Source organism: Simochromis diagramma, unplaced genomic scaffold, assembly GCF_900408965.1.
Source record: "Simochromis diagramma unplaced genomic scaffold, fSimDia1.1 OVJJ01000596.1, whole genome shotgun sequence".
NCBI lineage: Eukaryota > Metazoa > Chordata > Actinopteri > Cichliformes > Cichlidae > Simochromis > Simochromis diagramma.
The window spans coordinates 24,956,378-24,969,346 of NW_024387245.1; the positions used below are offsets into that span (position 1 = coordinate 24,956,378).

At 40.1% G+C, this 12,969-nt stretch overlaps 1 protein-coding gene across 1 annotated transcript; it reads left to right on the plus strand.

Annotated features, from left to right (window-relative positions):
* The first annotated feature begins 9,819 nt into the window (after positions 1 to 9,819).
* On the plus strand, positions 9,820 to 12,541 carry LOC120714516 (E3 SUMO-protein ligase ZBED1-like). Its single transcript, XM_040000778.1, has 3 exons — positions 9,820 to 11,172; positions 11,349 to 11,601; positions 11,765 to 12,541. Exons 1-3 carry the CDS (start codon positions 10,055 to 10,057, stop codon positions 12,179 to 12,181), a joined length of 1,788 nt encoding a protein of 595 aa, XP_039856712.1. The 5' UTR covers positions 9,820 to 10,054; the 3' UTR covers positions 12,182 to 12,541.
* The last annotated feature ends 428 nt before the right edge of the window (positions 12,542 to 12,969 follow it).

The following is a 12,969-nucleotide window of genomic DNA, read 5'->3' on the forward strand; positions in this document are numbered from 1 at the left end:
TGGAAAAAATGTCAGCCTCTTAAAAAAAAACCCTACTGGATCAATCGCAATGATTTGTATGGATATATAAGATAATATAGCATTGTTTGTATTATTTGTAGTTTTCCTGTGCATCTGTTGAGTAGTATTCAGTTTAGTAACAATTTTGTTTTCCATTCTGGTCTCATTTCTGTTAGCCTCTCTGCTTTCACTTGTGTTTGTCTTCCTGTTTAATATTGGCAATTACTGCTGCCTGTGTCTCACATGAAGTTTCACTTCCTTTGTTTCATTTTTGTCCTCCCACCTTTGTTGCCCGTACAACTGAGTCAGTTGTCATTCCTCTTGGTCATGTGCTCCCTTCCTTTCTCTTTTGGTTTTGAAAAGTTCATCTCCATCTCTCGCTCTCTCTCTACTGTAGCTTTCTCCTTATAAAAACATTTTTATTAAGCTTGGCATGTTTTGAGATAAAAAACCCTCCTAAATTTGCATAATAAAAATTATTTCCTTTCAGTTATTGATTCATTTTCTTTCATTTTATTGAAATTTAGGATTCGATCACAACACCTCTGTTCTGTAACTGAGGGTTAGTGGGGAGTGTTATGGTCTAGTTTCATGTACTTTATATACATCAGTACATAAGTTCACATGCCTGTTTAAAAACAATAAAAGTTCCTCTCAGTAACTGAGAGCTGTCTCACTGTGTTTTAATGAAGCCTTGTCTTCATTTTTGATGACCTAGGCAAGAGTAAACCAAGCTAAAAGTATTTATTAAAGTGTCTCGGATGTAATTTGGTTTTTTTTTTGTTTGTAAAAAAAGAGTAGGTCTCAATAAATGTTGTGATATTTTCTGTAATATTTTTAAGCCAGCAGTTTTTATTGCCTAAACTTAACTAAACAACAAGTTTTGTTATTAGCAACATATTTAAAAATAATTTAAATCATATGTAGAAAAACAGACAGGTTTGAGTCAAACTTCAAGACAAAAATACCTTTCAACCAGTGTATTTGAGAGTGGACTGGTCAGCATTCATGTTCAGAACAGAATAGCTCTTTAATGTCATTGTAAATGTACAAAGAAATTAAGGCCGCACCACGCCAACTGTGCATGGAATAAAATATAAAAAGTAAGACAGCAAGAATAAATAAACAACAGGAGAAGTATACAATCAAGAGAAAGGCACACATTGAAGAGCAAAATGCTTGGAAGTGGTGCAAAAGGACTTGGTCTGAGTGCAGAGTCCATGTACGAGTGGCCTGACTGATGAGGGTTACTCAGACCATGGCTCAGATTGGTGAGGTGGTGGACAGGGGTGGGGTGTGGAGGTATAGTGTTTGTTAACAGTCAGAATGGCCCAGGGGAAAAAGCTGTTAGTGAGTATGGAGGTGTGCGACCTGAGGCACCAACCAGAGGGCAGTGGGTGCTATGTTGGCAGTAATTTTAATAAACGAGAGTGCAATCGAGAGAAACGTGCCCTACAATGAGTTGTTTATTGAGTTATTTATTCCTGCCTTTACAATTTTTGTCACTCGTGTTGTGACATTTGTCTGTCCCTCACAATTTATGAAAAAATTCTGGAGGCACCCCTGTTCTCAGTAGTTGCCCCCGTGTACCAAACACCCAGGGATACAAACTAATGCTCAATTCAGTATTATTTATACAGAATTACAACTGCATTCACGTCTAGGTGCTCTGTAACCCACATAGCAAAATTGGTAAGGCCCAGATCTGGCCCACACAATGTGCTTACACATGGCCCACATACCGGAAAGAATGACGGCCCTTTGGTGGCCCAGATCTGGTTTGCCAGATGTGGCCCACACATGGGCCAGCACATGTTCCAGTTGCAGAAGCACTGCTGGCCCTGTGCTGGCCCAGAACAGTTTCAGCTCTGGCCCCAGATGTCAGCCTAATGTGTACTTTAATCAAGCCATGTAATAACAACATGTGCTGGAACATAATAGTACAAAGTAACATGATGAAACTCTGTTCAGACATTAAATGGACTGATTCTTATATAGCGCTTTTCTACTCTCCCGGATTACTCAAAGTTAGGGATGAGTATTGATAAGATTTTCACGATTCCGATTCCATTTTCGATTCTGTTTAACGATTCGATTTTTTATCGATTCTTCTTTTTTTTTTTTAAAAAAGCAGAACACTAAGGTCAATTAGCTTAGAACTTTGTTTTATGTCTTCTCTTTGAACAAGATAGAAATTTAGGAGTAACATGGCCTTACAAACCCAACAGTGAGATCTTAAGAGATCCAGCCTACGGCTCTTCAATGGGGTGTCACAGGGTCCCCAGGAAAAAAAATTGTAAATGTAAAATAATAAAATAAATATTCTTCTGTAGCAATAACAAAGTATAACATAAATTATTCAGTAGCAATTACACAAGAATATCCAGTAATGTCCCTGCCTACAATTAAACACATTCACTTACTGAAAATCGGGGCATCTGCTGTGGCAAATAGGTGCAAGGCAAGCCTTTGACCACAAACTTAGTCACTGCTCGGTGACATTCGTCTATCCTGGCCTGAAGGGAGACGCTACCGGTAGACTGCAGCGAGAACTGCCAGCATCTGAGCCAGCCAGACTCTGTCTGTCTCTCTCATCATGGTCACCTAAATGCATAGTAATGGCAGGTTTTGTAATAAGGCAGATCGCACTAACATAATATGCACTGTTAGTTGATTATTTACCTGCCGCTTTAACGGGAGAGGACGTGCAAACGTTACCGCTGCTGCTGGGTTGAGATTCACGAGTCCGGAGCAGAATTAAAAACACGACATTCATTTAAGGTTATTGTGTGTTTTGTGAGCAAATGCTTTTGCATATTCATAATGTTTCCTCCCTTAAATGAAATATCTACTTTGCAAGTTGCCCTGTTGTCATCCGTTCTTGACTTTTGAGCGTTTGAGCCGCCATGTTTCCTGCCAGGTAAATGACGCTCCACAACGTGGTGACGTCATTCGGGGCGACTGGAATCAATAAGGGAATCGTTTGTAAAAATGGCAAACAATTCCAAGGAATCGAAACAGTGGGAACCGGTTCTCAACAAGAACCGGTTTTCGATACCCATCCCTACTCAAAGTGCTCTATACAACATGCCACATCCACCCACTTTCTTTACACTGAGTGCTTCCTAACTACATTCATACACATTCACAATCTTGACACACAGACTGGAGGAGCGAGGGATCGAGCCACTAACCGTCCAATCAGTAAGTGACCTGCTCTACCTCCTGAGCTACAGCCACCTGGTAGTAAACATGAGTAGACTAGGTTTTAGATAAAATGTACACTCACAAACCTGTCAAACCTGCATTTGAAATGTTGGCTACTATAGCAGTATAGTATTGCAACATGGCATTTGGGTGTTCTAACTAAAATAGGAAAACAAGAACATAAATAGTGCCATTATTGCCAGACCTTGCCCACATCTGGTTGACATACACCCTGCCATGCCAGAAATCAGCCAGCAGTGTCGATTAAACATTGTGACTACATGACAATCTGATAACCAGCTTAATTTAGTTAAACTGCTTCAGTAAGCTGTATTTGAAACCATATTTTTCACTTCTCTTCAAAGCTTTTCCCGCATCTCTTCTCCTCACAGTCATTATTATTCATCACGATGTCTGAGGGATTTCCCTCTGATGTTGTCACAGTGATTCTGCTCTTTTCTTCCACAGAGGAATAGGGTGTTCATTTTGTTTCTGCCAAAGTAAGTTAAAAGCAGTAAAAGAATTTCTTATTCTTATTATGAAAAAAACTCAATTATATTTAGATGCAAGTGATAACACATGTTTAAAAAGGGACATCTAAAAAAGTCCTATAGGACAAGGCAAAGAAAAACTGAATTTCTAGAAATGCAAATCACTAAAAGCTTCTACGTCAAGAGCCTCTACAAACACATTTTTTGTTTACAATTCATGCCATAAAAAAAAAAAAGATTAATCCCACAGCATGTGTTCCCGTGGATGACGCTGTTCAGGAGACGTTAAAGATAAGAAAAGATAAAGCTTTATTAGTCCCACATGTGGAAAATTTATTTGGTCATGGCAGAAAGTAGACAGTACAAAGTTAAGAGCAGCAAAATTAAGAAAAAAACAACAGAATAGAAGAAGTTATAACAGAATATCACGCTAAATGAGAAATTGCACTTGGTAATATTGCACATCAGGGAGATAAATATGGTCTCTCTGTAACTGTGACTTAGAAACAAGCAGGTGTGCATTTTTAAACAAAACTCACTCGTGTGGAGCTGCAGGGGCTTCCTATAATTCTCTTAATATAGTGCAGGTGAATATTGGGTTATATATCTGATAAAACACTGAGGGGAGGACGTGCAAAAATTACAAGGCTTGTTTGAGGTTTCTCAGCCATAAGCAGATAGACCATTCACTGCACTGTCTGGAAAGCCTTGGGTACTGCCAGTCATGTCTGTATTACCTCATCATAATCTGAACACTAACAAACAAATCAGTATAATATACTGCAGTGTCTCTCGCCAATGGCAGCAACCTCCCTTGACAGGAATAATGCATTCTCATCACAATTCTTGATGTTGCTGCAGCTGTTCTTATTTAAAAAGACCAGAGTCTAAGTTTGGAGGGTGGAGATGGTGGTGGTGGTGGTGGAGTATGTCCAGGAAACTTTTGTATTTCTTCCCCTCACATTCATTATTATTCATCACAGTGTCAGAGGGATTTTCCTAACTCACCAATCCTTTTCCCCCCACAGAGGATTACTGTTGTAATTTTTTCAATCAAAATGTGGAAAAAGAAATAAAAGAAGGTCCTAATTGCAGGATAAAGTATCTCTTATTATTACCATAAAATGATTAAATTATCTTTAGAGACAGTTTTGCTTCCGTTCACATTTGACTTTCACTTCAGTCTGTGGTTGTTTTAAAAATACTTTTGAGTGATTAGCACACAAAAGATTGCACAGATGATTGCACAAAGGATGACTCCAGAAATTCCATCTCTATGCAAGTGTTTTTGCTGACATCAAAGTACTGAAGCTATTGTTTGCTGTCCTAGCCAAAGAGGGCTTGGCCTTACTGTGACATGACAGTTTCTAGCATAACCGTTAGGGAGTGTTAGGAATACCTTCCCTTTTCTGTTGAGTATCTGATTAAAAATAAAAAGGAAGAAAAACAAGCTCAGATAAAATCCCAATCTGCTACGCTGCCAGCAACAGACAGAGCACACAGCAGGGGATGAAGTCAGTCACCAACAGAGCCACATAAACCAGAGCTGGTGGAAAGGAAACTCATCTAGTAGCTCAGTGGTGGTGACCCATGCTAACTTTAGACACCTTGTAAGCTTAGCAGCTAAACCCATGCAACACCACAAGAGTCTTGCAGTGCAAGGCCAAGTACGAACCCTGAGTAAATATATGCAAACACTGTATGATAGCTCATCTACAGGCCTGCACTGCCCACCAAACCCTTCTCAAAGACCTTCAAGGCACCACACTATGCAACAAGAGCTTTCGCAAAGCCAAATACTATCTGCACTACTGCAAACTGAGATAAACAGCACAGGGTAAACACACACAATGCTGTGACAACATCCTACAAAACTCAGTGTCACCTGATTAGCTTACTGAGCTCTCAGTTTTGCCCATCTAGCAGAGGGGAGATGTAGCTAGAATCAGAATTAAGTTTATTCTCAGTTTATACACAAATGAGGATTCATCTTATTGGCGTGGTGCACAATGTATTTAAATATATATAATATATACATATCTAAGTAAATATTAATATAAATGCAGTACAAGAATAATGTCTAACAACCCACAGATATTAGGATATTAGAGTTTGGTCCACTACCAGGATAACCACCAATCACAACAAGAACAAAGCTTTATGGGAAAGGCTGAGCCAGCAAAAGAAGAGAAGAAAGTACCTCTAAAACCAAAATCACAATGTTTGAGTACAACTTATTGCAAACAAAAAGCACATATGAAATGTCATTGTGATATGACAGTTTTTTAGTTGGCTGGGAGTATCTTCTCTTTTTTTCTTTTGGTTGGTGGTAGGAAGAAAAATACAAGTTCTGTTAAATCCACTGTCTGCTACTCTGCTACTTTCCCAGCAGCAAACAGCACAGCGAGGCAGTTCGGGAATAAGAGAGAGACAGAGCTGCAGAGCTGGAAGAGAGTCAATTCTGGACAAGTTGACCATGTCTTGAAAATCATCCTGCTGACTATGAACAATTAACCGTGTGGAAGAAAGACGGTTCCAAATAAGTGCTGATATTACTGCACTTTTCCAAAAGAAAACATTTAAGTTCATGAGCCACATCAACCAAGCAAACAATTATTTCTGAAACCACAAATCAAAAAAACTTCATAGCACCTTATATGAATTAATATTGCAGTTTGTGTGCACTGTGTTTGAGATTGAGTTTAAAAACACTTTAAAGACGGTCCTATTTTTCCTGTTTTTGACTGCAAAGTCAAAGGATATCATCACACAGTTTTCTCTGTTGGAATCCGGGAAGTGGACTGGGTTTCTTTTTTTTATGTTCAGTTTCAAATAGAAAAAGAAATCTGTTTCCTCGCTGACAGACATAACAACACTGCTTAAACAGAGAAACATGCATAGCTGGAATTCGTCATTCTAAAATCACTGGGCCAAAGAGAAAACTCGAGAGGGAATAATCATCCAACTATGCTGTTCTCCTGTGGTTTTAACAAAGACATCCTCATAAGAAATACGCAGAATTAACAAGCAAACAATAACCACTTCAGCGCAGAAAATGGACCACCAGTGATGGTGCTGGATGAGGAACTGGTGCAATCTGGAGCAGACTGAGTAAATAAAATCCTGAAATAGGAAATGCTCTGATGTAACAGTTTTACACAAAAAACCATTTGATTAAAAGCTGGCTGGCTTGATGTAGACGTAGGCATCCATTCATTATTTGGACTCCTGTTACTCCAGGTCTGTGGCTGGGACTGAAAAATTTATACTATGCTAATATATACTTAGGATGGCATTTTACCTTCGTTTAATTCTGTGATATCTCCCACATAGACCTGTGTTTGTGTCCATATAAAGATCTCACAGCAGAGCTGGGTGCAGTACTTGTTTTTCTTGCATTAGAATCGGTACTCAAATATGCATTAGTCTCTGTTTTCCAGACTGACCACATTCTCACTTATGTAAACTATGATGAAGTCAAGCTATGTCTGTGACGATGTTGAATTGCACATGAATGTAAGCAGGAGGATGGGTAAAGGTTTGAGACGGTGGTAATCAGTCCAAGTCTATACATTCAGAGCAGCAGAGGTTGACAGGACTTCTCCATTAGCTATTCTATTTAAAAATTCATGAACTATCACAAACATACATCTGTACCTTTATGCTTTGAAAATACATACAGCTGATACTTCATTAGGTAACATGGTGCTGTGCTTTTGGCACAGATTCAACAACATGCTGGAAACACGCCACAGATGGTAGCATCATACAGTTGCCGCACAGCTCCCCTTCCACTGCGTTCCAGCAGTGCTTTATTGGATTAAGCTCTAGTGACATTGGAGGCCGTTTGACATAGGACTCATTGTCATATTCAAGAAATCAGCTTCAGATGGTTTCAGCTTTGTGACATGCTGCAATATCCTGGGAACAGCGATTAGAAGATGGGTAAACTGTGGTCATAAAGGGATGTATGTGGTTAGCAACAATACTCAGCTAGGCTCTGGTGTTTACATGATGCTCAACTGGTACTAAAGGGCCCAAAGTGTACCAGAAAATATCCCCTACACATTACACCTCCAGCAGCCTGAGCTGTTGATCCAAGGCAGGATGGATCTATACTTTCGTGTTGTTTACACCAAATTCTGACCTGGCAATCCAAGACTGTTGCAGCAGAAGTTGAGTCATATGAGACCAGGCCTTGTTTATTTCAGTTTTGGTGAGCTTGTGTGAACTGAATGGCACCTGCTAAGGTAGCCCATCATCTTCAACAAATGTTGGTTATAAATAATACTCGTGTTTCTTTCTGTTTCCTTTCTATCTGCTCAAAGTAGTGTGGCAGAGAAATGCTGCTCAGTGCTCACTATTTCCCCTTTTTAATGCCATTCTCTGTAAACCCTAGAGATGGTAATATGGGAAAATCCCACCAAATCAGCAGTTTCTGTAACTGTTCCAGCCAAGTCATTTATGTCTGCATTTAATCATTAATTATTATAAATGTATTGCTGTCTTCCACAGAATGTCTTTTGTCCTATCTTCCTCCTCTCCCACCAGCTGGTCACGTCAGATGGTTCTGAGCCTGGTTCTGCTGAAGGTTTATTTTTCCCACTGTCGCCAAAGCGCTTGCTCGTAGGGGATCATATGAATGTTGGTGTTTTCTCTGTTGTGTTCTTCTAGGGTCTAACTTACAACACAAAGCAGCTTGAGGCTTTTGTTGTGATTTGGCAGTGTATAAATAAAAATTAATTAAATTTAAAGTCACCTTGACCCTTTCTACATGATATCCATGTATATCTACATGAGATTTGTTCACGAGCAGTAGAAAAGGTGTAGTTAATCCAGAGTCAGATCTGAAGTTTGTATGATGCATTTAAAAATGAGCTTTACAATGACGGTGCAAATGTAGACAGATGTTGGCATAACATCCAACTTTAACTGCTAAATTAACGCCTAACTTTTCTGGGTACCTGTGTTAACAAACTAGCCACACCAGTGACATTGTATACACGGTGTCTGTTAGTTTGGAGTTTGTTAAAAATATTTAAGCTCGCAGCTACCATTAGATTGGAGTGAAAACAAAGTTGTGAAAAGTAGCAGGGTCTCATCGTAGCAGGGTGTGGCAGGTTTCACACCTGATCTGCATCTCCTCATCACCTGCTGGGGTTTAAGGACCATGACATTCCATCACTCCCTGTCAGATTTGTATGGTGCTATCCAAGCTTGTCTTCATTTTCTTCTTACCTCAAGACTAACCTCGAACTGCCGTCTTTCCTCATACTGTAGTTCCCTCCTATTCAAATCAAATCAAATCAAATCAAATCACTTTTATTGTCACATCACATGTGCAGGCACACTGGCACAGCACATGCGAGTGAAATTCTTGTGTGCGAGCCCCACAAGCAACAGAGATGTGCAAACACAACAACACAAACGAGCAAAATACAAGAATGGCCGACCTGAAACTAATAAATATATGTACAATATATAATAGTGTATGCATTTCTGACATTTGTGCCTGAACCTGGGGGAAAGCAGCAACACACTATACATAACAGTCACTAAATCAACAATAAACTTGGACTTGACTACACTAACATAAAAAAACAAACAAACAAACCAGAAAGTAAATAAGAATGTGTTTGCATAATAAATGCCAGTGTGCCCTGCTCATCCTAAGACCCGAACTCTTCCACGGCATGCATTTTTAATTTCTCTTTGATATTTGGTCACATTGGGGCCCGGTGAATGTAAAAACAAAGAATTACCAGATATTTTTTTTCCTTATCTTTGTTTTTAAGAAAAATAAGAGCCATATATGAGGATATTCGTTTAAAATTTCAATAGAACAGTAGCAGTATAATGTCCTCGTAAGTGGATATCAAGCCATTATGGAGCAAAATTGAGTATTTTGGTCTAAATAACCCAAAATGTGATGTCCATTTATGTGGACGCCAGGTCCTAGGAGGTTGAAATGATAGAGGGACCAGGCAGCTCTCACGTGAAAGGTAGGTTGCTCTAAAGTTTAGGAGGCACCACTGAAAAGGCTCCCCTCTGCTTTTAAGCTGGGATGTAGGAACACTCAATAGCAGTTGGTTCATACACCTCGTGTACATGTTTTTACTAGGGGTGTCAAATTATCGCGTTAATTGCGATTAATTAATTACAATGCTATTTAGCGCGTTATGTTTTTTAATCTCGTTAATCTAATTTTTAATCTCTTGACGTCATTGATTTTGTATGAGAGTTGCTATGTTATAAAATCCGTTTTTATGTGCTGGGCTCCTTGTGCTTGACTTGTTGGGGGTGGAGTCACGTCGTGAGGTCAAGGTGAGAAGTGGTGATTAGCTTACAGTGTGGATATGGAGGCGCATCTGAGAGTTGTTGGCCCAATGAACGGGAAATTTGTATTTCATAAACGCCCCGACGGCACCATTGACAAAGGTAAAGTGGTCTGCCTAGAGTGTAAGAAGGAGTTTGCTTACCACCGAAGCAGCTCAAGTTTGGCCTATCACCTCAACGCAAAGCACCCAGCCGCGAGTGCAGCAACAGCTAGCAGTGAAGACGTTAGCAATATAGCAAGCCAGAGCAAAGCTTTTCGCCAAACAAAACTAGAGAATACCCCTCGTATGAGCAAGTCTGCGACCGACAGGCTGACTAATGTTATTGCCAAGTGGATAGCGATGAACTGTAGGCCGATAAATATAGTAGAGGACGAAGGATTGACAGAGGTGTTGCAAATTGCGTCCAATGACCCGTCATACAAGCCGCCGTGCAGGACTACAGTAACGACCAAAATCAGCAAAATGTACGACGGCGAAAAGAAAAACAAACTTGAGATTTTGGCGGAGGATTCTCCCAACTGTGTTGCTATAACCGGAGATCACTGGACCTCAGCTGGCAACCACAGCTATTTTGGGGTGACTGGACACTTTATTGATAGTGAGTGGAACCTCAACTCATTTGCACTGACCGTCATGAGAACAGAAATCAGGCACTTTGCTGATAAATGCGCCGAACAGTTCCTCAAGGTAGCAAATGACTGGGGTATTGAAAACAAGATATCCACCATTGGCACAGACAGCGCAGCAAACATGCTGGCTGCTATGAGAGCACTTCCATATGAGCACATCGCCTGCAATGCTCACATTCTCCAGAGGACCATCACGGTATGTCTCGATAGCAGTGGTTTTGTCGGTGTACTGGCAAAGTGCCGCAAGATTGTTGGTCATTTTAAACAAAGCCCTGCGAGTACCACAGAACTTAACCAACAACAAGTAGCACTCGGAAAGAAGAGCGATCAACTTATACAGGATGTACCCACCAGGTGGAACTCGACTCTCGCAATGGTCTCACGCCTCCTATGTAACCGAGAGGCTGTCCAGGCTACGTTGGACCAACAGAACCACAGGTTGGTCTTGCCAACCGAAGCTGAGTGGGCGAAACTGCAGAGGCTGGAGCTCCTGCTTGAACCATGCAAGTAAGTTCAAATAAACACCTTCCCATTTTAATTATATAAACTACTGTTACATGTGTAAAATCAAAATTAATGAACATAACAAGGAACTTTTAAGGACAATTAAATTGGGAATCAGTTACACTTTGATTTAAATGAATCCAGCTAGGTTTATTTAGCAAACCTCTCCACCTCTGCAGGTATGTGACAGAGCTGCTGGGTGGTGAGGCCTACGTCTCTTGCTCTGTAGTGCTGCCTGCTTTTCGCCATCTGTACCGTGTCATGGACATTACTGATGATGATCCTGCCTACGTGGTGAAGTTCAAGAATGCCTTCCAGAAGGATCTGGCAGCACGACGAGCTAATGGCAACGAGATATGGTTCGAGGTGGCCACAGCATTGGATCCACGGTTTAAGGATTTGAAATGTCTTCCAAGAGAAAAGAGGGAACAGGTAGGACAATAAGGTTAAGCTGGACTAATGAGTCCAATTCATTATCAAATCAAACTTTTATTTATTATATGGAACACAAAGTTCTTTACAAGATTAAATAAAATAAAATAAAAAAGCACTTAGTTTTAATCACAATCATTCATTCATTCATTCATTCATTCAGGTGTGGACCATTCTGGAGAATATGCTCCAGGCAGCAGAGCCCAGAAGAGCAGATAGTCTCCAGCCCTCCACAGAGGATGATGGACCAGCTCAGAAGAAGAGGAGGAGCGAACTCCTTCTGGGGTCTGACTCTGACTCAGAAGATGGAATTGAGTCTGGAGAGCTGCAGCGCTACAGAGCAGAACCCAGCATCAGTATTGATGACTGTCCCCTGCAGTGGTGGTATGCTCACTCAGGAGTCTATGAAAAGCTGTCAGTCCTAGCACAAAAGTACCTGGCCTCCCCAGCTACCTCTGTACCCTGTGAGAGACTCTTTAGCCTTGCAGGCCACATAGTGCAAAAGAAAAGGGCAGCCTTGCTTCCAGAAAATGTTACCAGGCTGGTGTGTCTTAGCGACTGGCTGAGGAAGAAGAAATGAGACACATGTGGTCAGCATAGCTGCTGTGTCATTTGTAGCCTACTAGAATAGATTGCTTGATGTTCAGCACTTTTTTTTGTGATGGAAGAATACTTTGATGTGCTAACTTGCAGCACTGCAATGTCAGTTTTATTTTTCATTATCTGAAGCAGAGGAATTTCAGTGCTGTATTGCTCAGAAAAGAGCAACTCTGATGTGCTAACTTGCAGCACTTAATTTATTTGATTTTATTTGTATTTATTTTTCCACTTATTTTACAAAAGAATACAACAGTATGTAAATGGTTGCATCTGTTTAACGTTTGTTAAACAATAAATGACTTTATAAAGTCACTTTCTTTGTTATATATCAGTCTTTTGGTCTGCCACAATAAGTTGAGGGCTTTCCTCAGCTATTTTTAGGTGAGATTAAAAAAGAGATTAATTAGATCAATTAATTAAAAATCATAATTAATTAATCTCTATTTTTTTTTAATCTCTTGACAGCACTAGTTTTTACATGTTTTGGAGTTTTTACGTGTTTTTACGTGTTTTGGAGTTTGTACATGCTTCAGAGTTCGTACGTGATTTGAAGTTTGTATGCGCTTTGTCTCTAGGGGCCACCGTAAATATACTTTTATTGCTATGCAAGGATCTAGAGATTTCAGACCTACCATTTATTAGCTCAAACATCAAAAGACATGAATGCTTTAAAAGTATCAACATCAGCTTCTCTCTGACAGCATGGTGGGAGTTTCTAAAATTGACGGAGTTTTCATTAATCCCATGCAAACGTACACCTATCTGGAA